Source organism: Eucalyptus grandis, chromosome 11 (assembly GCF_016545825.1).
Source record: "Eucalyptus grandis isolate ANBG69807.140 chromosome 11, ASM1654582v1, whole genome shotgun sequence".
Lineage (NCBI taxonomy): Eukaryota > Viridiplantae > Streptophyta > Magnoliopsida > Myrtales > Myrtaceae > Eucalyptus > Eucalyptus grandis.
The window spans coordinates 49362023-49389919 of record NC_052622.1 but is presented as its reverse complement, the minus strand read 5'-3'; the positions used below and the strand labels follow the sequence as shown (position 1 = coordinate 49389919).

General features: G+C 40.3%; 3 protein-coding genes across 3 annotated transcripts; all 3 read right to left on the bottom strand.

The window, feature by feature from the left end:
• Nucleotides 1-403: 403 nt before the first annotated feature.
• Nucleotides 404-4509, bottom strand: LOC104426849. The gene is made up of 8 exons (XM_010040017.3): nt 3952-4509; nt 2613-2646; nt 2144-2383; nt 1670-1759; nt 1185-1250; nt 1002-1093; nt 867-914; nt 404-776 (listed from the first exon to the last, which is right to left on the bottom strand). Exons 1-8 carry the CDS (start codon nt 4293-4295, stop codon nt 659-661), a joined length of 1032 nt encoding a protein of 343 aa, XP_010038319.2. The 5' UTR covers nt 4296-4509; the 3' UTR covers nt 404-658.
• A 5115-nt stretch (nt 4510-9624) lies between these two features.
• On the bottom strand, nt 9625-11282 carry LOC104426848 (short-chain dehydrogenase reductase 3b). Its single transcript, XM_010040016.3, has 2 exons — nt 11152-11282; nt 9625-10607 (listed from the first exon to the last, which is right to left on the bottom strand). Exons 1-2 carry the CDS (start codon nt 11163-11165, stop codon nt 9833-9835), a joined length of 789 nt encoding a protein of 262 aa, XP_010038318.2. The 5' UTR covers nt 11166-11282; the 3' UTR covers nt 9625-9832.
• Nucleotides 11283-12466: 1184 nt separating this feature from the next.
• On the bottom strand, nt 12467-15759 carry LOC104426847 (probable protein phosphatase 2C 49). The gene is made up of 4 exons (XM_010040015.2): nt 15361-15759; nt 13956-14153; nt 13627-13862; nt 12467-13322 (listed from the first exon to the last, which is right to left on the bottom strand). Exons 1-4 carry the CDS (start codon nt 15526-15528, stop codon nt 12752-12754), a joined length of 1173 nt encoding a protein of 390 aa, XP_010038317.1. The 5' UTR covers nt 15529-15759; the 3' UTR covers nt 12467-12751.
• Nucleotides 15760-27897: the final 12138 nt, after the last annotated feature.

The window sequence follows — 27897 nt, the reverse complement described above, 5'->3', positions numbered from 1 at the left end:
CGTAGTCTAGTTGGTAGGGAAAAGCCAGACAGCCCAGAAAAAAAAGAAGAAGAAGAAGAGAGATTTGGGTCTGCTATGCGTGACGAGTTTTTCGCAAAACAGGGGGGCATTTTGCTTAAAGTAGTAAATCGAAGTCGTCAATTTAGTTTACCATGTGTCAAACCATTTTAAAGGAAAAGTAATCTATGACTCAATTTGCCTTCCCTTGAAACACTCAACATGTCAATTAACCACCCTAAACTTAGAAGAAAACATCCCATTCCTTGCAATCTTGATGCCACTGGGAATTAACACTTATTTAGAAATTAGAAGGCCTCTCTTTTAATCTGATTTACTTAGCTGCTTGCGTATGAAATAGTGGGTGCTTGCTTCAAAGAAGCAAAATGTAAATAACAAAGACACCAAGAGAATGGCTTCCTCTTTTGTTGTTTAGCCAACAGGAACATGGCTCTGATATTAGGAAGTCTATACATTGGTTGACGCTCAAAAGCAGCAGTCCAATCTTTTCAGAAAAGGGTCCGACAGGGTGTTGAATTCACAGCGTTTAGAAAGGATGAATTGCGTTTCGTGTAATCTCTCCTTTTTCTATACAACAAACACACAGCCAAACAGAAAGGCCCGAAAAGGAAAATCCGTATCGGGTCACAAGAAGAAGAACCTAGAATGACCTTGTGAAAGAATGAGGAAACAATCTGGAAAGAATTGAGTTTTTCGACCTCATGATCAGCGCGTACAGGCCGTAGGATGGGATGTGAACCACGGCAATGGCAAAATACCTGACGGATAAACAAACCGGTTATGATTTTTACGACTAGAAGCAGCTTATCATTTAAACATAATAGGCAAATTCAAGAAAGACGATGTACCAGGCAGCAGACCAAGGTGATGATACATCGAGGAATGGATATGGCCACCTGCAAATGCCAATAGTTAGATTAGCTGCAAAATAAGAAGCGATTTGACAGGGTAGAAAAAATAGCCGAAGACAGAGAATAGCTTACCATGAGAAACCACACGCATGAATGACCCACTGAAAGATGACATAGATTGAACTCCAGAGGACAAAGTATGCGAGCCGGAACCAAGGAAATGGCTGAAAACAGTGGATTCAATGGGCAATGTTAGTACAGTAAATCCTCTCTTGCTTAGTTGAACCACTAGGCTCTGAGCGGAGAAATGCTTACGAGGCTGTTGAGTGAAGCATCAATCAGAAGGAAGAACACATTCAATGTATGCATGCAACCCATCAACTGCAAAATCAAGCATCAAACATCTCAATGGAAAGTATACAGCACGAACCTATTAGGATTAGAGCACTCATGCCATAGAGCACTTTGAACAAGATAGATCTATGTTGGATACATGGAACATGAAAATTTCCTACAGAGAAATCTGATATCATCTGGAGGGCCTACAAAAGTCATGAATTGTAAAATCTAAACCAGAATTGCTTTTGTTGAATTGTGTTGTTGGACATCTTACTTTCTTAAATCTGGTCTTCAAATGCCAAGTTCTAAAAATTTTAAATCAGACATGATCTGTTACTACAAGCCATAATCGCTTTTAACCCAGAGGACATAAACTGTGGAAGACGAGAGCCCTTGGACTGGGGTTCTAATTTTCAAATTCTGACAAACAGAAACAGAGGGAGATAATGTACAACACTCACCAAATTGAGTCCAAGATGAGCATTGGATAGGAATGGCACAATTATGCACCAGAACACAACATCTGTGAGAATAACGGCACCTGCACTAGTCTATAACAAATCATGTATCAGTTTCTACCATCACCCACATCATAAAAAAGAGGAATCTACTCATGAAGTGCTTAACCTATGTGAGATAGGCAGTAAGGCAACAAACCATATGATGGGTAGCAAACTCGAATTTAATAGCGTTCGATTAGTAAACTCTGGGCATGATCAGATTAATTCAACTAGCCCACTTGGGCAGATAAAGAAACTGGATTCTAGGGAGTTAAAGCCAAGGCAGATGTTACGCCTACAGGTTTTAATAAGATAATGAGCAATCATACTGGATCGCATAATCGATTGTGTGTGTAACAATGAAGATGCAACTGTTTGAAGCTAATTCTCTGAACCTGTTCAAAAAACAAGAATTTGAATTCAGAATGAACTAACCTGATATATAATTTGCATAACATATCCCCAAAATCCAGCTCTTTGCAAAATCTCCTCTTCCGTGTAGCGGCTTCTCAATTTACTAACCCTAGTTTCCACTACTTTTACCCCATAATTACTGGTAGCTGATATTCGATTATCTTCTAAATCTCTCTCCAAAAGCTGATCCGTCAACCCATTTCCAGTGGAAGGTTGTCTTGAATACACCCAGCATCCATAGGCGGAAACCACAGTACCCAGCTACATCAAAAGGTCTTTGCATTAGCAGGAGCTGCTTCAAATAAGCAATTCAATAGACTCAATACACATGCTAGACGCCCAATATGTCATTTTGGTTTTCTAATTCTGCAGTTGCGTATTTACATGGAAGTTGCTCATTATAACTACATTTACTCCCTTAACAAAAACTTCTCAAGGGAAATTTTATCAAAAAGTGAAGAAATAAGGATTTCGAAGATTATGTACATACTGCAAAGTAGACCATGACAAGTGCGAAAGTCCACCTGCACAATTCCAGTGGAGATTGGTGAGTGATTGCTGCTACGGTTGCATTCAAAGTCTGAGAAAACATGAAAATTCCTAACACTTACAAGTGAAAGGTGTCAAATTCTAGTAAAGTCTGTAGTTAGTTCATCACATCACAAGCAGGCTCACATCTTGGACAATTTGACAACTTTTTTCAGTTGCCGTCCAAGACAATGCAAAAGCTGATTGAAATGAAAACTTACTGACAGAGAAGACATTGCCAAGGAAGGCACTCTCGTACGCTAGAGAAGCTTTTCATGATCACGGTCGATTCGGCGGGGATTTAAAGAATTACTGTTTTACATTGGCCCTGTGTTTACTAATGCCAAAATGGCTGGATGAAGACACATAAGAGCTGCTCTACATGCTTCAACCACAAAATCTTTTTAAGTAATATGAAGGAAGCCCGACAGGATCATATCAGCATAGGCAAGATAAAAGAAAATCAAATAGCTGGAAGGCTAGCGTTAGAGGAGAGTTCAGCACGTGACTTTGGAACAAAAGAATTGCTGCCTCATCCATAGACCCACATAAGACAGAGATTTACCCAAAATTCGACAGACATATCTTGACAGATGCAAGATCAAGCAAACATATCCAGATAATCCATTCTAAGCAAAACCCCGCCGTCAATGAAGCTATGGATTTGAAGAGCCACAAAGAGGGGTGGATATGAGACGATGAGAAGCTAAACGAGAACAAAAAATAAAGAAAAGTTATGTGGCAAGTGGCTAACTCCTCCTGAACTTGTACTTATTTCCTCCTGATCTCTTCACATTTCCCCAAGGCAAAACACGTGACTACTAGTGGATTCACATTGCAAAACACATAATGCAACTACTGACCAGCAAATCCCTGAACATCTGTAACAAGTAGACCCCGAAAGAAATGCTTATTGCAACTAGCCAGAATCTCATAAAAGGCAGTGACTCAATGGCAACCCTTTGGCCTACTGTTTTACACTATTGAAACACTAACTTGTTCATCAAGCAACCCAACTGACGAAACCAGAACTAGAGATGCATTCATTTTCAGCAAAATCGACGACACTGCTCTGATAGATTCGATCATATGCACAATGGTAACTCAGATCAATCTCACTAATCAACCTTCTACTAACACCTAGTTAGCCAATTCAAAGCCCGTGATCAAATGCCATTCAGACAAGATCCATTTTCAATAGGTCAACAAAAAGACCAGCACAACACAACCCACCCCTTTAAATCTCCTCAGCTGCAACATTTAAATCCGAAAAAAGAGATTAAAGAAGAACACAAACTTACTCAGTGTAATAAACAAAAATGGTGGCGTCCCATTCCACAATGTCCCAAGCAAGGAAGCCTCCCATGACGGCGAGCGAGCCCAGCCGGGTCGCCAACAGCCAACCGGGATGGAGCCCTCGCCAGCAACTGGTCCACAGGCAAGAAGAGTCGACGTGGCTCCGGGGCTTGGCCACCAAGTAGCCACCCTCGGGCTCGGGCCGACCCGACAGCAAGCTCTGGAAGATGGCATTGTCGTCCAACCGCGACCCGCCTTCCTTCCGCCATATCACCCACAGGGAACCGAGGAAGGAGGCGGCGACGATGCCGAAGCAGACGGCGTCGTACCAGTACACCACGAGACCCATCTGCCCCCTACAATCGCGCTCCTCCTCGGGCGGGCAAGAGGGTGTTGTGGGGGGGCTATCGGAGAGGACGTGGGCACGCGGCCATTGATGCGGGGGCAATGAAAGTTTCGATCTTTTTTTTCTTTATGTTTTCAATTGTTGTCTATTAGGTGGTGGCGGTGCTGGTCGGGGGGAGGGGAGGAACGGTAGTTTTGACCGTTCGGTCGGGGGAAGTTGGATGGGGAGGAGAGAGAGAGGGGAGGAAAAGAAGGTGGTGATGATGGTGGCGGTGGCGGCGGTGGCGGTCTGGTCATCGTGGTTGAAGAAGAAGAAGAAGAAGAAGAAGAAGAAGAAGGACATTGATGACGGAGAATTCGGCTGGTGGTGACAGATTCCTGGGAACACAGGGGAAAATTGGCATGTGGTATGGCAGTTTCGGTAAATTCGCGGGGACGGGAAAGGCCCGAGGCCTGTCGGGTCGATTACATCCGCACACATGTTTCGCTGCTGTGTTCTTTTGAAAACCCTTTCCATCTTCTTCTTGACTCTCAAAAACCCCTTTATTGGAAATTATAAGTATTTTTTTGGCATACCATTTATCGATTTTAGCAGAATATCAAAGAAACGGATAATTTCATGATTACTAATGGATAGGCGAAATATATGAAGACCGAACAAATTGATCGATTGAGTATCGAGAAATCAAAGAATTTAAGCAAAAATACCAATTGAAATTAGATCTATTTTCTTTCATTCCTGAAGAAATGCATATTTTCCCCGAATCTTCTTCGATAATGGTACGGAACAATAGTCTTATTGGAGTAAATATACAAGAAGCCGGGTGAGCAAATTAGTCCAAGTGGAGAGAAAAAAAAATTGCACTGAAAATCTTTTCTGAGATATCCATTTTCTTGGAGGGACAAATAAGATATTCTGACAGAATGGCATCTTGATACCTCCAAGAACAGGAAAAATAAACTTACATCTATTATCTGATTAAAAATGGAGTTGTGTCAACGACAATCATAACAATACTTTATTAACTGTACTCGCTTTAATAAGGAATAATAACACTTTCAGTGCACCGATTATTATAACAAATGTCATTGTCTCGGAGATTGCAAACCCGTCCTATTTAACCCATTGAACGAGTAAGGATAATTGACATTTTATGATTTTTATTTGGCCCTAAAAGAAAATTGACATTTTACGTGTAAATAATTTCCGTCCAAGTAATATTTTATATCAATACGAGCCTCACCAAACGTTCATAACTATGAACACAGCCGTGTAAGCAAACGAGAGAGCAAGTGCTTGACGACTCGTCTCTCATCTTTTTGTCCACGAGTCCCAGCTTTTCCAAATATGATATCTTCTTTTTTTTTCCCTTTTTTTTTAGTGAATTTGTTTTCCGATTTGTCACAAATCCCAGCTCCGCCAGCCGAGTTCTTGATGAATAGACTTAATTTCAGCAACGCAAAGTTTGTAAATTTTTGTCATGATTTGTCAGAACATGAGGCCGTCGAAATTTTTGACATTTTCATTTATCGCTCAATTACAATCGATTTCTTCACACTTTTCTATCAAAGAGTAATCTCGGAGTTGACTCTGCAAATAATGTGTAGTAGTTGACTTTTTTCTTGATTACAAAAGGTTTGAATCAACATGTCTTGATCTGGCTCATGACTGATATTAGTGTCACGTTTGCCATGCCCACATGTCCACTCCTTAGATCAAATAATTTCATTAATCACAGAATACGACTTAGGATTGTTGCAATGTTTTAGAGTTCTTATCCAATCTCAACTTGTATTCCTATTTTCTAATCGAGACTTGCGTAAACATTAAGGTAAGAAGCTCTCCAATCAGAACTGTCTTAGCTTGTCTTTGTAAATCTTTTTTTTTCTACTTCTTTTCTCGTCATTTCGATTTATTGAACAAACTTACATCTCAATTTTACTCTTTTGAGGTTGAAACATTATCGAACAATAGAGTCAATGATTTTTTATTTTTTTTTATGACCTAGGGATCTACTTCTTTCCTCGTCATTTCGATTTATTGAACAAACTTGCATCTCAATTTTACTCTTTTAAGGTTGAAACATTATCGAACAATAGAGTCAATGATTTTTTTTTTTTTATGACCTAGGGAACCCCGTACAGCTAATAGCCGGCAAGCAAACCCTGAGATGACGCTAGCAGAGGACTCACCATTCCGGCGCCACACTTAAGACACAAAATGCCTCCATTGGGTTTTGAACCCCTCACCTTTGAGGAATGATCACTGGAGCTCTTATCCAGTGGAACCATCACAATAGAGTCAATGATTGAAATTTACCTAATCCAAAAAACTCAATCCTACTATCCTAATTATCTATCTCTCTCTTTGCCCAAACAACTTCCCCCTTATTAGTTGATATTCATCTTAGAGATGAGCATGGTTCTAGGGTAGAACCTAGAATCTGATAATCAAACCAGTGGTAACATATAGATTCCAAATTCCAAAATATAAGGAACCTATTTCGAAATGTCGATTTCAAGTTTTTAATTGGAGGAACCTGAAACCTAGAACCTATAATCTAGACACCAAAACAATTTTAATGTTTTTCTTGGTTTATGTCTTTGTGTGATCTTGCAAATATTTCATACCGTTCGATAATTAGCATACAATCTGGAAGTACTAGTTTGAGCTTCTATTTTATGACTAAAACATTTACTTTATCGATGTTCATATTTCCGTGTATCTTTTGGTTAATGAATTGTAAGAGTAAGTGGTGGTCATTAAAGGTTTTTATTTAGTGCAATCGTTCAATTAATAAAATAAGTGGAATTTGGGCAGACCATAGAACCTTTGACAAAATAGGTTCTAATATCTAGGGTATTTAGGGTAAGTTCCAAATTCTAAAAATAATAAACTTGTTCCTACAAGTAGGTTTCAAATTCTAAGTGGAACCCGTATGAAACCTGGAATCACTTATCCTAATTCATCTCTGGTCGACAAACCAAGGCGGGCACCACCATCTACAACCCCACTCAGGCGCGCCACCTCTCCAGCTCTACGTATATCTCCGACATAATAACCTCTCTTTAGGGCCGTCAAATAGGTGCATCATGTCAAGTTGGGGTTGGGTCGCAAATGGCCCAACTCAAAGTAACCCATTTATATGCAATATAAATTAGTGACTCAAACCCAATTCAATACCCATCTATCAAAATGCTTCCATACTTTAATCCAACTTATGAAGATCCATATCCATCTAGTTAACTCAATTTAAGCTCTTCATGGATATATGTTATTTGAATATAAAAAGATGCTAAAATAATTGGAACATCATAACGAATTTTTGATTTTTGTATTGATTTACAATGAAGAATAAGAGAAAATTAGTACTTGGGTAGTGAATTTATAAAACTACATAACATATAATGTAAACAAAGTGAAATTTTAAATGTAAGATATTGAAAAAAAAAAACGATTTATGGTGACCACAAATTATAATGACAACAACCAGAGATTAGAATATTATGTGAAAATAACAATGCCAAATGCAACTAATGAAATATAAAATCCAGTAACTATAAGACGAAACATACGAGATTAACATAAAAAAAAAAAATTGAGAAAAAAAAAAAGAAGAGAGGCTATCTTTATAATTTTAACAAGGGTGAAGTCGGGTCCATCTTGCAGACCTACGAAGACTTTTCAGAACTTGGAATAGTTTGAGAAGTCAATTATTAAGACAAAGTTACAAAGGTGAGTTGAGTTTGGGTAAACTTAGAACTCATTTAACATCCACATCTTTTTAGTTTTGCTATCCTAAACCCATTTATAACACATTTGCTAAATATAGTTAACTCGTATAATAACTCAACTCATCGAATAATTTAAGAAATAGATTTATGACTCATATTGACAAGTCTCTGTCTCTCGTGAAGCAAAGTGAAAAAGGGCAAAAAAAAAAAAGAAAAAGAGAAAAAATGGATAAGAATATCAAAACATCATCTTAGTTTCTTCTTTCTCTAATCATATGAAATTTATTCTAACAAACATTTTAATTAACAGGTTACAGGATGTGAATATCGTTTTTTTCTATCTTACTTTAACTCTCAATTCATTCTCAGACTTTTATCTTGTCTTTTTGCAGATCATAAGAGTTAAGCCCTACACCTAAAACTAAATATCCCCACCCCTAGCCCCACTAAAAATGTGGGGGAATCAACCCACTTCCCCTTGGGCGGCAACTAGGCAACCCCAGTGGTTAGATGTGAATATCATTGACATATAAATTTCCAAGGTAATTTCATCTGAACCGAAATGCTTTGGTCTTTCCCTTTTGTTTTTGTGTGTGTTGTAATCCTAACGTAGTTAAAAGAAGTATTAGAACTTTCATATGGTTATTTAGAAGTAAAAGAGACCTTAATGTATAGAAACTTTCCACTGGCTAGCTGCTCATAAGCAACTCTTGACTAAAGAATGAAAGATTACTCGCAACTTGGGAGGAATCCACATTACTTGAGACGTGAGTCTCATGTAGAAAAAACTTTGCATGTTCTAAGAGATTGTCTAATTATTTGTAGGATATGGCTTCATTTTGTCCTAAAATAATATTTCCAAGAATTATTCTCAATGAATCCGTCGCAATGATTGAATTCAAATTTCGCTGGTAAGGGGGGATCCAATTTTCATCATAATCAAAGTATAGTTTTGTAGTAGGTGTGTAGTTTTTTTTTGAAATGGGGAAACACATCACGTTTCTAGGATAATTTTGTTTTCCCTTTGAATTCGATACTAGTAGTTCGGTCATAAACAAAGGAAATCATTAAATTTTTGTTTGTGAATAACTTGATATTAGGTGAATCATGTACTTTTTCCGATTTTGGTCAGATGCAATCCTCTATCTTCCGGGTGGATCAAATTGATTGCTAATGAGTCCTTACTGGTAAATACGGTTTATTTAAAAACAAACGGGATGACTAGAATGGTGGTTTTGCTACATTCGTAAGAATATGTTCATCGACACAAGCAAAACTTTAGGTTTTGTGGTTGAGACTCAACTTCGCAAAAGAACTTATATTTCATAAAGTCATAAGTCATCATTGAGATTAACTCTAAAACCATCACTAATCTTCTTAAAAAGAGTTTATGAACCATTACGCTGTCACTTTGATTTAAAGTGAAATATAACTTTTGGGAAGCAAATTACTCTATGACCAATTTGCTTCAACGAGCAGTTGACTACTAATTTATTTTCTCTATCATCTACAAAGTATTATTTCATGTTTTATTAGGTGATAAAATAGGAGTAGTAAATTTTTCATATATATATATATAAAGAAGTAATGTCCAGGGTAAAGACGAGAGGCGCACTCATTAGTGAGGCATTTGAACAGGTCGAGCTGAAAAAACACAAAGCTCCCTCCCTTTAACACAGAAAAATGCACATCTTAAGCCTGGTCACAGGGTTTGACCTTGACCTGCACATACTTTCCCAAAACAAAAAAGAGAATCCCGAAAGACCCGCATCTTGCCCAGAATGCCAGCTCACCGCCCCCGCTCTCTCACATGGCCGCGTAGCTGTGACTCACCGCCGTGAAACCCCCGTCCACCGCCAGGTTGTGCCCGCTTATGTACTCCGACTCGTCCGACGCCAGGAACAGCGCCGCCTCCGCCACGTGCCTCGCCCTCAGCACCACCCCCTTCAGGTTCGCCGCCCCCGCGCTGTTCACCTCCACCTCCTCCGGCGTCAGCCCGTACGCCACGCACGACAGCGGCGTCGCCACCCCGTACGGCGCCACGCAGTTCACCCGGATCCCGTGCGCCCCGAGCTCGCTGCACGCCGTCCTCACCAGCCCCACCAGCGCGTGCTTCGACACCGTGTACGCGTGCGGCCCCGCCCCGCCGATCGCCGCCGCGACGCTGGCGGTGCAGATGATCGACCCCCGGGTCCCCGCGGCCACCATGGCCCGGGCGGCGTGCTTGATCGTGGCGGCGACCCCGCGCACGTTGGTGGCGACGGTGGCGTCGAAGGCGGCGAGGTCGAGGTCGAGGATCCCGTCCAGGGGGCCGATGACGCCGGCGTTGCTGAAGAGGACGTCGAGCTTCTTGTGCTCCCGGACGGTGAAGTTAACGGCGGACTCGACCTGGGACTCGTCGCGGACGTCGCAGTGGTGGTAGGAGGCACGGTGGTTGCCGATGGAGTCGGCGACTTTTTGGCCGAGCTCGTCTTGGATGTCGGCGAGTACGACGAACGCGCCGTGCTCTGCAAATAGCCGCGCAGCTTCCTCGCCGATTCCACTGGCTGCGCCGGTCACCAGTGCAACCTTTCCCTCCAACCTGAGTAATTAGAGAAACTTACTATTTTTGACATTTTCTCTTTCAAAAATATGAAACCAATTAAGCTAGTGGTAATTTTTAAAAAAAAAAAAAAAAAAAAAAAGAAGAAGAAGAAGCAGGGAAAAACAAAGCCATAATAAAAGTTTTTGAAAGGGGAAATAAGAATTTAAAATAGGGATAATTAGTAAAGGAAAAAAATAATTAAAAAAAAAAGATTGTGGATTTAATGGCATCTCTGAGCCTCTAGATAATGATCTTTTTTCATTTGTTTTTTTTTCGTTTTTTTGGGGGGAGGGGGAGTGGAGGGAGGCTCTGTAAAATCTTCTCCCTTTCTCTTTCGAGATCAGTCATGATTCAAGGTAAATCATGACGATAAATGACATATGAACAAAAGGGTATGCCGAAATCGAACCAACAACGCTAAAAATTCTCGTGCAAAAGCTAATTTGATCATGTCATAGAATCAATCAGTGAGCAAGAGACCAAGAAGCAATTTCATAAATGCCAAGCCAATACGTGGAAACAAATTTCTCGAGCCCTTTACCTTGGCTTGGACATGATACTAATGCGATTTGACTATGACGACGACGACGACGACGAGGAAGCTGCGAAAGTGCTTCTACTTTGGGAACTGCTACCGTTCTGGGTTTGGCATTTTGGGGGGGTTGAAATTTATAGGGGACGCGGGAGGGGCGATTGCTTGGGCCGGAGCTCGAGGAATGAGGGTGTGACATATGCGGTTTCGACATAGTAGGGCTTATTATAATCCGGACCGTAGTTCGTATAATTCGGTCTTTATTGCAACTTCACGTCTAGATTCCGGATCAGCCGCTCATTCAAGTCAACCCCCCATTTTTATATCGACTGACTTTGGGTGGGATTGAAAGCCCCAGGCGCTCACGTTGATCTGTCTCGGAGTTTATTATTAGGGTTTATGTCCTTTCGAGTTTTGAGGTGCTTCTCGGGTGAGCTCGCACTTGGGGGGGGGAACATCGCTTCATGCAACGAACATGGAAAGCCCACTTGTGCTATGTAAAAGACAAATGCTCCGTGAGATGGAGTCGCGACCAACATGTGAATCCACTTGCACAGGCTATAGAAAGTTTGCGTCCGATCCTAAAGAGTACGCCAAGGCAATTACTTTTAATCGGGGGACGATCTTCTGCCATGGTGCCTTTAATCTCACAATAAAGTCAAAAGAGGAGGCATTGCATTCCATGGCCCGGAAACCCACAAGTAGAAACAGGTCAGTACGTGCATTTACTAACAAATTCAACGGACGGATACATGTCCGTGCATGATGTAAACACATTTTTATCCTACATCATAATGACCGAATGATATCCATATTCAACCTTGGCATGCGACGGCATTATATAATGAGAGACATCGCGGAAGCAACTGTTCAACAAAAAAAATTTCCGGCCTCTTTTTGTGGGTCGGGGTTCCACATGGATGTATAATTGGAAGAAGAGCCAAAGCATGTTAGTGGTGGAGGCTTTTGGCGGAGGATCCAAAGCTGGAGGGAAGGTTTTTACCGACAGCCGAGCAGCATCATACCTCGCCTATAGCTATAGGTTTTGTATGGGTCTGTTGCTCGAGGGCAAGTGACATTTTCCTTTTTGCAGCGGCGGAACTATAACATCATGTGCACGCATTTTTTAGGCTTTTGAGTGTCATCCACCAATCACCCTTTTCCTCCTCCCGAATGGAAATCATGACCAAGCTTAATCTGTAATTTTTTGGATATTTTCAATGGAATGAAAGAGCATCGATGGCCATGTGGAATTTGATCCCGAATTTATGATGATCGGATCTAGCGTTCATCGTTTCCGGAGCGCCAAAGCTTTTCAAAAGAATCGAGGACGAATAAATGATTTTATTAGGTACTGCGATATATACACCACAACCCACGTAAGCAATGAGAACATCGAAAAGGTCCATCCGCGGACAGGATGACCCAAAACTCAGCTGTACCACACCATCAAAGCGTCTCGCTCGTTACAGATTATGTACACGAAGCAACGGTTTGAATGAACTCGTCTTCGGGGCCAACCCCACTCGAAGCAAGCCGAAGCAACAGTTGCAATTCCAGGCTCCCCCCAGGGCGAATGGAACTTTCATAGAAGAATCGTTATGCACCATCAATGGCTGCCGCTGCCATCCAACAGGTTCCTCAAACTGCATATTGCCTCGGCTGAGAAGCTGCAGCACCTCAACCTCCGCGGCCTAGGTGATGGCTGCTCCCAATGATCGAGCGGCGTGAAGCACACGACGATCACCGTGAGGTTGTCGGACGTGTTGAGGCGCAGCGCCTCCTTGACGAGATCCCTCGCAGACTGTTCTGGGTCGTCGTGCCGGCGGAGGCCACGGCGCACGACATTGACAGCATGCTGACTGGACATCACATCCCAGATCCCATCACAACTTATTATGAGGAATTCGTCGTCCTCCGTTAGGAGAGCTTGCCGGAACTCTGGCTCGGAAATCAGAGGCGAGGGAGAGCCCTGAGAGAACTTCACGTCCCAGTCGCCCAGAGCCCGAGTGACCGATAAGACACCATTCAGGTACCCATCTTCGACAAAAGCACCCAGTTCTTCGACTCGCCTCTGTTCTGAAGGGTGTATTGGTTTATGGTCTTGGGACATGTCAATGGCTTCGCCTCTCCGGCAGAGAACTGCACGGCAGTCACCAGCATTGGCCACCATGAGAAGCCTGAGGAGTTTTTAAAAGAAAGTGGAAACCGTAAAATGAGAAAAGTAAGGTGCATCAAAGCAATGAACAAATGCATAATTTTGCCTAATCGCAGATGACACCAAAAAATAACTATGTATAGCCAAACTACAGAATAATGTCATGAGTTTTCGTGCAAGAAACCACATTAGAAATTGATTAGAAGGGGGGTAACTGCACTGAAAGAGTTTCAACTATTGGATTTTCATTTTGTCCAACATGTTTGTCAAAGAATACTTCCAAGGGGGCCTGCTGGATAACAGAACTGTGATGAATCCAAATTTACCTTCCAAGTACCAAAGCAGTGAGAGCTGTAGTGCCAGAAGAACTACTGATGCTAGCATCGTCCGCCAAAGCACGGTCCGCGAGAAGAAATGCTTTTCGGAGAGATTTCTCGACCTCACTTAAGAATGAGTCGTTAACTTCAGATGACTGAGGAAATTTGGCATCGTCAAAGAAGAGTCTGATGAAATTTTTTCTGATGAAGGCTGATGCTTCAGCTCCTCCATGACCATCAAACAACTGTGCAATGTCATCACTTTCAGTCAACGTCATAATCAATGAAAACAAATCTGAGATGCAACTTGAAGATTAAGAGTTCAATGGATTAACTACCCCGTAAAAAGCACTTGGTTTAGGAAACCGGTAAGGTGATCCCAATTGCGTGGACAAGTCATCCATGCAAATGTGCTCATCTTCCATAAATCTCCGGGGCCCAATATCTGCAAAGCTACCAGAACGAATACTAGGCACAAACTGCGGAACAATTGACTCTGGAAACGGATCGGGAGTATTATCTGCCAATGTGATTTCCTGAAATGAAATGAAGTTGAGATGAATTTCCTTTAACAAACTCAAAATCTGTAAGTCACAACATTACAAAGACTTGAGCCCTGGACAAACTGACAACCGATTGACTAAATGGATTGTCTTGCAAAGCGTTCTCTTAGTTTTTCCTTGCTTGCAAATTGCAACATAATCCTTTCAGATTTAAGGGTCATCTTCCATCCTCTTTTTTTTCCTAAATAATTGAGATTTGCGATTTAATGAACAAGAAGCAGCAGCAAAAATCAATTCTCATCTTAGTTCTCCTCATGTACTGGAAAAAGTACGTTTGTTGTCCCCGAGAACATAAAAAGTAGCATCCAAGGCATGTCAATCAGAACGACTAAATTTGAGCAAGTATGAGAAACAACAGATTTACCGACACCAATAGTCATGTGAATCATCATTCCAGTACATGTCAATCATCATTCCCAAAAGCTCCAAGGCAACATAATAATCATTAAGTGTACACCAAAAGAACTTGTTTACCGATATCAAAACAAAGTAAGGTCACGTTTAAGCATCCAATGCCACATCCCTTCAGTAATCAGCCTTGTGTATTTCCAGCACTACTCTAGCACATAATTAGCACATGTATGCATGCCAAGAGATAGCAAATTTCACGACATAATCATCTGGGTTTACATCAGAAAGCTTTCAATTCTCTCCATGATCCTCAAAACAACTAGCCGTACGGTAACATTTGCTACTTACCAAACCTAGAGGAGGACGGAGGATGAACAGAAATCCCTGTTCAAGCCTCAATAATTACCCCAATTCAGTTCTGGCAAGAAGATTTAAGACGTAAAATCAGACCTCTGCACGACGGAGAAAATTATCATAATTCTTAAACTATCGTAGGTTTCAAAAACCGCAGCTCACAATTTCCACTTTCGCTTTCCTTTCCATCTTTCTTTTTCTATGGCGGGGACGAGGGGCATAAAAGAAGTCAGTGATAATCATTGCGCAGCATCCCAATTACGGAAAGCTCCGTCTCAAAGAAGAAACAAAATCTCCATAAAGAATCATCATCACATCACCAGAATCCAGGAAACTTAGCTAACAAAACCGTTAAGCAGCATCTCAACCCGACACCAAGACATCCTCCAGCAGATCATCGAAACCCAAAAATTACCAATCCACACCGAAACAGAACCTTAGAGAGAGAGAGAGAGAGAGAGAGAGAGAAGCTCACCGCTTGAGGAGCGGGGACGGCCTCCGACACGCGGACCCTCTCGACCCTCTCGACGGCCGGATGCGAGAGCGGCGAGTTGATCGTGACCAGCTCCTCGACCGCCGCGAAGTGCCGCACTTCCAGCGCGGGCACGCTCTGTCGACACACGACCTCTGCTTCAGCTCCCATGACTCTTTTCTCCCTCCCTTCCCCTTCACGATCTCATCACCCGAGCGAAAAACGCGAAGCTCGAACCGGCTCGGAAAGACTTCCTCTCGATTGCTTGCTACCTACCGCGAAAGCGAGCTCGAGCCTGAAGATGAAGCTACCTTCTCTGGACTTCTTCTTCTTCCTTTTCCTCTCTGCGTCTGCGACTTCGAGCCCCGAAACTGATCGGAAATTTCAGTCCGGCGTTACGCGAGCTCGGATTTATACGGTCCTCGGGGGTTGGTGACCGGCAACCGGCTGGAGCACGCTCGGATGCGGGGGGGACACGTGTGCGGCCGAGAGCCGTGCGATTGGTTTTCGCTCCTCCCACACACGCTTGCTTGCGCTGCGTGGGCCCCGCCCCGTCGGCTCGACATGTGACTTTTCTCGGGTCGACGCGTCGGATGCGGCTCCGAGCTTCGGAAGAGGGGCGGAGGACCGGGGTCGCCCAGCGAATTGACGGAAACGCCCTCGGCATGCCGTCTTGGAATGAGCTGTCTAAAGTTGACTTTCGACCCGCGAATTCATTACGCACTTGCTTCGAGTCTCCATTGCTCGTGAAAATACACATTGCCGACCATCAAATTTATTGAAAGAAGAAAGCCTATTTTTTAATACCCATTAATCTGGTGAATCTAACGGTGGAGATGCTCCGAGAGCACGTCGACATTGTTTACATGGATCAGATGGAATACACTCGCAGATAAATGACGAATATAATATTATTATTTTTCTTTAAGAATTAACGTTTTCATCCGTTGATCTAGCAACAATTTCACAGCATATATCAATTTTTTTTTATTAGTTTGACATCAAGGACCCTAGATAGCAAGGAATGTCTTTTCCTTGTTGCAAACGATACTTTTGCCGCATTCTCCGCAAAATAGCGGCCACTCAGATGGCACCCGAGTAAGGGAGCAGGTCTTGATCGAGTATTTTCGGCCAAAGGAAATTGAATCGCGTAGTCCCTACTGTACCTTAATTATTTCTCTCCACGATGAGATAATATATTTATGGGATTATTAGATGCTATCGATATTTGATTTAGAAAAGTAAATGCAGTCAGTACACCGCGTGATGAAGTGTGATCCAATATTCTGCTTTGTTTTCAAAGCTGTTTTGATTGACTATAGAATTAGAAGTCGTTTTCTACATTTTCATTTACTCAGTATGACGAAATGCACTAAAAAAACTCTGCATCAATTTTGTTTCAAGTATTACTCACAAAATTAAATTCAAGAGGAGCATCTAAAATTCAGTTTTTGATTGACAAAATTTTACATAGTGCTAAACTAGATTATATTCATAATGAATTGAGATTGTCTTATTTTTATATCGATGTTAGGATGAACGATTTCAAGTTCCATACACGTTCTATTTTGAACTCGGATCCTACCCATTGAAATGTATTCCTTATTTTTTTGAAACCCGAAACCTACTTTGCATATCTTGAACCTAAAACCAACTCAGTCACAAACTCTAGGGTCTACCCAAGTTCCATCTATATTACTAATTGAATAATTATGGTGAATCATCACATCTTCATACCATTACTTGCTTCCACTAACCATAACTTATATTTAGACATATGAATAATATGAAATATTAACAAAATAAATATCTCAGTCATAAAATGGAAGTTTAAAATAGTGGTTACAAATTACATACTTATCATTAAACGTCATGGAATATTGCATGAACACACGTAGACATAGATAAAAAATTTATTTCAAGTTGTAGGTTTCAAATTCCAAGTTCCACCTACCTCAAATCTGAAATCCACCCGTCGAAACAGATTTTTCAATTTTTGAAATCTAGAACTTACCCTCTATAGCTCGATTCTAAATTCCAAATTCTATCTACTTAAAACCCGAAATTCACCCGTCGAAATAAATTTCATAATATTTGGTACCTTGAAATATAGAACGGAATAAGTTTCCACAATTCGGATTCTCAAATTCTAAATTTGATCATGAAATCATGCTCATCCTTTGCCGGTGTGGTGCATTGCTTTCGGAGCATCTGTCTCTAACTTATGATGAGTATGTGAGGAGGGAGAGGAGGGATAGACCCGGGGTTGTCAATGTCAGCGCGGTTGGGGGCCAATATGGGGAAATCGCCTGCGGAGATGTTTTAAAAATTAAAAGCAGTTTCTCATGTCTTTCATCATCGCTGACGCAAGACGGAGGATTCGTTGGTGATGTCTGAGTCAGACGCTCAACAATTGAATGGACGAAATTGCCCTTCCGTATTGTTCGAGATCAGCGAAGCTCGACTGTCCAGACCCGGGGACTTTTCGGACTTTGTGCGAAGCTCTGACTCCGTCCGCTTGGCGTCCTCGGCGACCACGAAGAATTTGAGCGTCGAGTCTTCTTATTTTAATTGGAGATTCCCTACACCACCTTTACTTTTTTTTCTTTTCTTTTGGAGTTTTATATCATTTATATACATTATTTCGAGAAATCCCGTATATAACCTTCGATAATTAGGCGCGGGGCCGGGCAACCTTTTTCCGGAGAGCTACCGAGCACTATTGCATGGCCGTCGAGAAAAAAAAAAAAAAAACTCGAGATGATCTGCGTAACCATCATTATTTCGATATTTTCTCATCACTAGACGTAATTGGTGTCGATAATGCAAATACGGCGAGAATTGCGACTCAATTCGAAAACCGGGACTCATATCTTTAACGGGATTTGTATGTGGGACTTCGTAAAAGCCGATGGCGTCCACCGACTTTCATTAGAGTACAAATAGTGAGAAGTTCTCCAATTTCTACATTGTTCCACTATTGTAAATCTAGCTTAATGACACGTAGCTCTCAAGTTAGTTGTTGTCGATTATATGATAAAAAAAAATGTTTGGTTGAAATGGCAATAATGCTTGTCAAGTGATTGTTAGCAAATTTGTATTCTCTGAAAAGTGATCACGTCCCGAATGTGAATATGACATGCAGACAAACTACGATGTTGATTAATACTCGAATATGAAAATTTAATGAGAGTTGACCTACTTACGTCAAATTATACACATAGCAAAAGGTATTATTCAATTTAAGTAAATTTTCTGTTGCAACCATGGGAATGGAATCCGAGGTAACTTTGATGGGATCTGCAATCAATCCAGTGGGGAATCGAATACACTATCGTCGGCATTTCTGGCGATTGATGTGCGCAAGTGGTTCTTTCGAGATTGATGAATCAAGAGTGTACAAATTGGCGGCTTTTGTCACGGGCTTTATTTTTAAACACTTGTTTTTATCACAAATATGTTGGGTGTGCATGGCCACCAGAAATGAAGATGGAACACGACCAAAACCAGTGGGCGGAAAGGACTTACGAGACTATGTACCAAAATTTGGCCAGGTGGTGGATATGGATAGACACATGACTAGAACGCGGGTTAATATTAAACGCACAAGCCATTGTCGATGACCATAAGAATTGCTATCGGTATTGTAGTACATTTATCACCATTAATCGGTCGTTGGTATACAACAATGTACGGTTAATAATAGTCGACAAGGACGTCGACTTAAAAGGGGCAACAGATGATCAATTGAGACACCGAGAGAAGGTTGATGCAATTGTGAGTTTTCAAATTCGAAACCATTAGTGAGTGAAGCAACGGAGTTCAAGAACACATGAAGTAACCAAAACACAATTTTAAGGGAGCTACTGATTGAAAACTAAATGATGGCATCGTGAGAGCATGGCACAAGATTTCAAAGATGAGGGAACATGTTTACAACCATGGAAGAACTAACATGTTTACAACCATGGAAGAACTGCTAGGAGACGTTTATGGCACAATCATTATAAATACCATTAGTTGGTTCAAACGTGTTTCTTAACTATAGTTTCCAAATCCACGTCATCGATTGAATTCCAACATGTTTTTAATTTGGGTGTCACATTGTCAATTGAATTTCTACATAATTTACGTACGTTCGATTTTGCCGAAGTGGTTGTATTTCCAAGATTTATTATTAATTAAATTTATACATATGTATAGTTCTATTCATAGTAAAGTTATCGATTTTCTTGTTTGCCTATAATATTTCCTATCCGAAATTGCTACAAAACTTGTTTCCTCTAATAAAAATTGAAAAAAAAAAAAAACTCTCGATGAAAGACATTTCACATCCAATTTGCACAAAATATCTTGTTGGCACATCCGATGGGACGTGTCTAGGTTAAAACAAGGAGTCAACTAGATTCTGACAATGCTGGTGATAACAACCTGTCACTGCAACTTGGTAATGACAAGATAAGACGTTTTGAGTCATCGACTGCTTTGTTGATGGAAGAACAAGAGCAAGGTGAGGATGTCAACATCCCAAGATAACTCATCAATGATCGAAGAAGACAATTGGAGCGAAATCTTGTGTTATTGGCTACCATGAGTAGGATGTTCAATGAGCACCAAAATGAAATGACTAATTACATGATGAAATACCTTGTCAATGTTGTTAAACCAATGATTATTGTCGGGAATATCGGATTCCCAAAAACCGGATTCGACATTAAATCGAACCCCTAAAATAAGTGCGGAAGACGAGCCTGGGAAAATCACATGTATCACCAATCCTAAAGCACATCACAGAATCGAACGTATTTTGTTAGCCACAAATTAAACACCAACGTTGAAGTTTGAGGAAGAATCTAATCCTGGTCTACCAAGGAGCGTGTTGTTGCTATTAGGGGGAGAAAAAAACAGAGCATACTGTTTTTTTCTGTTTTCTTCTTCTTCTTTTCTTCTTTTTTGAGGGAGAGAGAAAGACTAACGTACGTTCACTTGGAAAGATACGTTCCTCTCTTTTCTTTTCTTTCTTAAATACGTCTCCTCCAAGAGACGTAACTCTTCAACGTAATACGTTCCCCTAAAAGTCATAACCCCTCAACATAACACATCTTCATACATGGGCCCTTATTTAGCAGGCCGGGCTTTTAGGCCCAACATGGGCGAATGGGCCCACTTAGGTCCATCAGCATACAAATAAAACCATCAATTATCAATGCCCTTCATAAGGTTATGTACGCACCTGGAGGTTCAAGCCAATCAATTTAGATGCAAATAAAACCCACACCTGTAAAGTATGTTCCTTCATCTACTTTTCCTCGAGTTTAGAATTGTAGGACACATAACTCCACCCCCACCACTGGTTAGGATTTTACAAAGGCTCGAAGATATTGGTACAATCCACACCAGTGGGGTTCTAGTCAGTGAGAGTACTCTACTTAGGTGATAATAATAATGGCAATTTGATGAGTTAGAATGCTCAACAAAATATGCCATTTTCACATGTGGAAAGCATGCAACCAACTAGTCCAATGCCTCATGTCGATGATGTAAGGCCTGTTGGGATAGTACCTCAACTTGGCACAGCACATGCCCCATAGGCCTAATGCTATGATCAATAACTAAGGTAGGCCACCGTCTCGACCTAGGGGCAAAATGGTCAAAGACCCTTAACGAAAGCGATGGTTATGGCCAATTCTATATATATTCTCCAAAAGCCTAATGTGGTAGTTGATGATCAGGTTAGACCAACACCCTTTTCTAGGGGCAACTTGGTCTAGTAGCCCCTGATTAGGACCCTCAAGGTTTCCGGCTGTTAGTGGCTCAAGCAATACGACACTTAGGGTATGATATAGGGAATATTAGTCCATGTACAGAAAACCATATCCAGATTGGATAGATGCGGTATCTTATTTAAGAGGTTTTAAGATGAACGGTTTTAATTTATTCTCAAGTGAAGATGACCAATCAATAATTGAACACGTTAGTCGATTCATTGCAAATGTGGTGATGCGCCTAAGTGGTGGAAGATGAGGTTGTCCTTATGTGACTATCCAATATTGCTTTTACTTGGTGTACCACTTTACCAACTAATTCCATCCAGGCTTTGGCGCAAATGGAAATACAATTCCACAACCAGTTTCATAGATCGATCCCTAATGTGTCTATTGCGGACTTGGCAGATATTAAGCAACGGAACAGTGACAAGTTTATGGTTAGGTTCAAGAAATCAAGGAATAAATGCCTTATACCGTTGCCAGAGAGATCTTATGCTGAAATTGCTTTCAACGGCCTGAAATTTACCTTGAGAGAAAGATTAAAAGATCAACTGTATAACGACATATTCCAGTTAACAACTAAGGCAATTAGGCATGAAGATCTATTGAAGGCAAACGATAAAAAGTTAAGTAAGCAACCTTTGTAGAGATACATGGGTCTAAGGATGATTTAGACCAAGAAAAATGTGCTGAGATAGATGTGGCTAAAATAACTATCAACAAGCCATATGTTTATCAAGCATCGAAACCGACCAAAGTTAAAGAAAATTTTTAAAAGACTATTATGACCGAGCGAAGGATACTGAGAATTATTCATTCGAGGGGAACAAAACAGACGAAATTTTCGACCTACTTCTAGCGAATGGCCTCATAATATTGACTAAAAGCCAAAATATACCAAGCAAGGAAGAACTGGCAAATAAGAGATATTCTAAATGGCACCACTCATAGAGCTATAACACTATTGAAATAAAATTAAGCTTGACGATTAAAAATGAAAAGCGCCAATGGAGATAGATGCCGGTCATTTCCTTTGATAACTAGGATGGTGTCGGCAAAACTCAAAGGTAAGAGGCCATGCTCAATGCAAGCAGGGAATTAATCAGAATTTATATACCCGACCCGAAGATAAAACACGATAAGGAGGATTCCCCGGTCAGGGTATGAGATATGGTCATTACCCAATTTACGTCGACAATTTCAATTATCTCGGCTAAACAAGTCTCCCTAAGGTATTTGATCCTTATGGGGCAATTCGTGAAGAAAAAATCATTCAAACATAGGTACAAGGAGGGACATCTTACTATTGACATATTGGGACATCTAAGTGGTAAGTTTGACTATTATGCCACCCCTGCATCTCCAGCGCCTTGCCCTCGAGATGTTATTCCTACTGGATGGGTGAAGAGTTTGGTGACTTACCTCTCGAGGATACCAGTTGGTCAACACCCACTCTCACCGACGGACATTGAAAGTGGTTCATAATCCTCCAGAGGGCAATGGTTCGAAGCAAGGGAAACACAAGGGCTAGGGAGCAAGATGTTCAGAACCTAGAAAAGAATAATGTAAAGAAAGAAGAAGGTGTTTGAATTGCAATAAAAAGTCAGGTAGATTCATATCAGCCAAGTTAGCCGACTCTCATGGCATCCTACGAACCGAAGAAATTTAAAACCAAAAATCTGATTTACAAAAGGAAATCTAAAGAGTCAGTCCAGACCAGTGAAGAGCAAAAGGAGTTGGAATCTTCAAAACCTAAAAAATCTGAACTCAAATCTGCAAAAATTTCAGGTTGGCATCACCAGCATGTTCGTACATGGTCCAGGCTAGATTACTTCCTGTATTCAAAATTGCGTCACTAAGAATGGCCGAAGACAGAGCTTCAATTGTGAATGAAGAAGAAAGGGCCGACTTCCACTTCACTGATGAAGAAGTAATGGAGTTTGAAAATCTGACAATTCCCAACTCCATAGATCTCAATGCCCTCAATATATCGGTCAAAATCAATGGCAGACTAATGTCCAAGGCTTTGGTGGACGGAGGATCGACACCGAATCTCATCCCGTACAAGTATTTCAAGAAACTTGGAAAGAGAGATGATGAGATCATTCCTTTAAATGTACAACTCTCAAGCTTCATAGGGAGAATAGCGAAGCCAAGTGAGTATTTGTCGCCGATCTCACTGTCAGGTCCAATACTTTTGAGACCTATCTCTTTGTTATCAAATGCTGATGACTCATAAAATCAGCTATTGGGCAGAGATTGGATTCATGAAAATCAGTGTATCCTAACTTCTCTTCATTAGATGTTGGCCTTTTGGAGCCGAAACAAGGTCAAGTACATTAAGGTTAACCACAGTATGTATGTGACTTGGACAGGCGCACTAGGTTAATCGAGATTGTGGTAGAAGAGTTATCAATAGTTTATGTGTCGTGAACCTATCGGAGGTAATTATAGACATCCTACTTTCTATCGCTTCAACAATGGAAAAGTGATTAGATTTCTAAGAATGAGCTGGCAAGGCAAAAATAGATGTTATCTATGGAAAATCATACATTATCAGAAGACCCCAATAAGAGGTACTTAGCCTACCAGGCTGAACAAACAGAACAATCCCTCCACGTTGTCGATTGCATAGCGGATTTTAAAGAATTGCCACTATAAGAGGATGATCTAGTGGTAGAGACTCGGGATCCATCGGTTGAATTCAATATCGGCGATCAAGAACGCCGCTGACTAATTTATGTTAATCCCTCATTGGACAAAGACTCTGAGGTGCAGTTGGTGAAATTACTAAGAAAGTATAAAGATTGTTTTATTTGGAAAAATCACGAGAGGCTAGGACTAGGGACTAGGAAGAGATGTAATAAAACACAAGTTGCCAACTAAGAAAGGATTTTGACCACACAAATAACCTCCAAGGCTAGTTGCTTCTGAGGTCATTCTCAAGGTCGAAGAAGAATCGAGTAATTGTTAATAGCAAGGCTCATCAAATGACTTTTCAATATAGTGCCTGTAAAGAAATGGAAAGTTGAGGATTTGCATCGACTTTAAAGACTTAAAAGAAGCAATGGATTACTGATTGAGGCACGAAGAGAAGGTTGAATACCTAGAAGATATCAAGATGCAATTATGAATTTTCAAATTTGAAACCATTGGTGAGTGAAGCAAAGGAGTTCAAGAACTCATGAAGTAACCAAAACATGATTTTAAGGGAGCAACTACTTGAAGACAAAATTCTAGCATCATGAGAGCATTGGCACGAGATTTTTGGAGATGAGAGAACAAGAATATAACCGTAGGAGAATCACTAAGAGACAATTTTGAGACAATCTCTATAATTACCGATGTTCATCTCCTGGAGAACCTCCCCTCCTCCTAATACCTCAACGCACGAAATAAACGAACATGTTATCTTTCAATTATCTTTACTTTCTTACGCTATAGTTTCAGTTTCTTTAACCCATAGTCATTAAAAGTCCAACATTGCATTATTGTGTTATCAAGATTTGTCATTGATTAAATTCCGGTATAGTTTGTGTATGTATAATTCTATTCAAAGTAAAGTTATTGATTTTCTTGTCTACTTGTGATATTTCCTATCCAAAATTGCCATAAAACCATCTCCTCTAATAAAAACTGAAAAACAACTTTCAATGAAAGATATACATAATATCCTCTCCACTGCACTCCACCAGCCTTAGTTTTCATAGTAAACGATTGCACGTGCAATTTCAAGTTGGTGTTGGGGTAAAGAGATTTCCGAGTTTGATTTTTAACAAAGCATCAAGGCCCATTCACCCATTTATTCTCGTTTTCCTTTCATTCTGCGCGATGGACTTCAAAAATTCTTTCAAATTAATTTTACATACGCAACCACTCTAATCCATCGTTAGCAGAGCCAAATCGGGTTTTGCACGCGTGAATCTTTCCCCATCAAATCGGCTTCCATGCGAAGGAGCTTGAACTTCTGGAGCAAACAGTTGCTCACGTAAGTAAGCATCGGGATTTTAAGTATTTCTGTGGCTCGGGTACAAGTTATGATCTTTTTGTTTCAGAGAAGCTCTCGGTGGAAGCTTTTGAATTGGCCTAACTTTTTTCTTTCTTTCTTTTTCTGGATAGTTAAGTGGACACGGAAATCCCAAAACTCTGGCCTTGCTTCCAACCATGCGTGCTTATTGTTGGGCATCAAGTTTATCGCGACTTACAAACTCGAATATCATTAAAAGGAAGGATCTTTACATCACACGTGATTTCCAATCCATTTCCATGATAATTAATATGGATGATTATAGTTTGAAAGATTGAGCAACTAGCCAAATCAATTACGATGGATATGGATTACCTAATGATGGATTAGAGAGGTTGCGTATGTAAAATTAATTTGAGAGAGAGAGAGAGAGAGAATGCTTTATACGAGGGCTTGAGAATGGCCCCCTACATGACAAACTCAAAAGCCCAATTGTCAGGTGAAGGAAGCACCAATTCGTTGAAGGCCCAATTTGAAAATTCCCACACTTTAAGGGCGGAGAAGAATAATATTTTTCGTTTCTCCACGTTGCAGTTTGAATTAAGTTTCGAGGCGGTATCCATGGGTCAATCTTGTTGATCAAACGACGAACATAGAAGACAAAATCATTTAAAGTCATCCTTTGCGTTAGATGTCTTTGGAAGATGAAGAACTTTTCAAAGCATTGCCAAAGTAAATTCACTAAAATTTGCAAAAGTTTATGTCGACATTGAAAAAAATATCCGATGCGCCTTTTTTTTTCCCTCGAAAAAAGTGATATTGTTATTTATAAACAAAACTCAATCAAACAAATTCAAACTCAAATTAAATTTTCTAATCAAGTTAATGCTCTCTTCCGTTTCGAGGTTTTATTAGGAAGCAAGAGACGTCTTGCTTCCCTATTTTATTTTCTTTAAAATTGATGAAATAATTTCAATTTCTTTCATTTTCACAAATCAAAGCAGCTGACATGTCGACTTTGAATAGCAATGTGGGGCACTCGCACTTAAATTAGTGAAGTTCCCATTATTTGAAAATTTCAACAACAGCAACAACAATAAAACGACATTTTCCATGACCAATCACATGAATAATTTAAAAATGCGAGTCCAAGAATCACGAGGACCCTTTTTTTCCCAGAAAAAATAAAAAATTAATTTATAAAAATGGGTTTGAGGTGGTCAGATAATGCGGGTGTTGACTCAAGAAAATGGTCGGTCTCTTATTAATGCTTTGGTCCTCCTTTTCATGCCAACCTAAACTTCACTTCACCTTTTTCTTTACGGTATCAATTAACCTTTTTTTTTTTAAATTTTTATATTAATGTTTTATTTTTTAACATGTGGTTGTCGTCTCTCGTGGTTTGGCGAGCTGCTATGCATGTGGCTTTGACGTTTTCAATACCAAATAATGATTTTTTCACAAATCGTTGCGATCGATATTTTTATTTACTGGTTCACGAGAAGTCCAAGGTCAATTGCACAAGTTGGCTAATAACCGGCCAATTTGACCATGAAGTGGACCGGACGCGAAAATTTAGATCACGACAGGAGAAATTCAATGAAATTTCGTATATTTTGGAGCGAAATTCCTAAATATAGTTAAAATTCATGTGATAATTGGAGAGTATTAACTCGCCAATTCTCTTCGGATTTGTTATTAGATCCGATGTACTTGTCGCTATAATCCTCTAATAGAAATATTTCATTATGTTAACTTTACATATATATATATCACGTGCGGCATATGTATAATAAATCCATTATAATGGATTACGTGGTATGTTAGAATACTGAGTTGATTTGTAGGTATATATTGAAGCCAATGGTCAAGTGGAAGCTGTTAGTGGCATGATGTGTAAAGTAGAGATGGTAACAGTGTTGATGTTAGAGGTCATAAATTATGATTCTGTTCAGATTCAACCAAATCCTATTGAAAGATTGAGTCGGAAAAAAAGAAGAAAAGAAGAAGAAAGAAAGTGACTAAACCAAACTTGATTTGCAATAGGCTACGCCCCAAAAGACCCAAAATTTAAGTGGTACGAAACCACCTAACTCGGACAAGTAATGAATCTAGTAATAAGTCCAACCTATGAAAATGGAGACGATGATTAAATATGAAGTGAACTTGCTAGTACTCAAAGGGATGCAATAATGGTGGTGGTGGTGATTTACTTGATGTGGTGAAGCAGCTACTATTCTAAGTGTGATGAGATCGGATTGGTACATTTTTCACATTCGAAACCAATAATTTTCCCCAAACACAATAGATTATATTTGTTCATTTGAATATCTACCGATGGAATATGAACAGATATGATCTAAAATATCTTAATTCATATCTTATCCTTTGATTGCTTCACAGCAAACATCTTGGTGCGCTTTTAATGTATTTCATTGGATTAATAACATATAATCATGAGTTATATAGGTATTGTGCCATCACGTCGACTATCATTATCATTATCGTTAGGAGAGAGATAGATGAGGTTCGCTATATGGTGGTTACTTTGTCATTGTTATTCGTTGAGGCTGGTTAGTGTGCAAGTGGTGGTCGAGCCCTCAAATATTCCTCTAAGTTTTTTTTTTTTTTGTCCTGAATCTCATATTACATTCAAATCAAGTCGAAAAGAGGTCTTAATTGTTATTTTGGCGGAATCCGACCCGACCTGAACTAATCCAACACATCCAGTTTCGAGGTCGAGTAGGATAACGAATCCCATGCATCCTCCTCCCTTATGCAAAAAACTTTGACATCTCAATCACC

Excerpts from the sequence above, each read along its gene's own strand:
- LOC104426849 (XM_010040017.3), bottom strand. The coding sequence starts at position 4,295 with ATGGGTCTCGTGGTGTACTGGTACGACGCCGTCTGCTTCGGCATCGTC. Across the intron at positions 2,384-2,612 it reads TTGTCATGGTCTACTTTGCA|CTGGGTACTGTGGTTTCCGC; the intron begins GTATGTACATAA and ends CTTTTGATGTAG. Across the intron at positions 777-866 it reads TCACCTTGGTCTGCTGCCTG|GTATTTTGCCATTGCCGTGG; the intron begins GTACATCGTCTT and ends TTTATCCGTCAG.
- LOC104426847 (XM_010040015.2), bottom strand. The coding sequence starts at position 15,528 with ATGGGAGCTGAAGCAGAGGTCGTGTGTCGACAGAGCGTGCCCGCGCTG. Across the intron at positions 14,154-15,360 it reads CCGTCCCCGCTCCTCAAGCG|GAAATCACATTGGCAGATAA; the intron begins GTGAGCTTCTCT and ends ATTTCATTTCAG. Across the intron at positions 13,323-13,626 it reads ACTGCTTTGGTACTTGGAAG|GCTTCTCATGGTGGCCAATG; the intron begins GTAAATTTGGAT and ends AAAACTCCTCAG.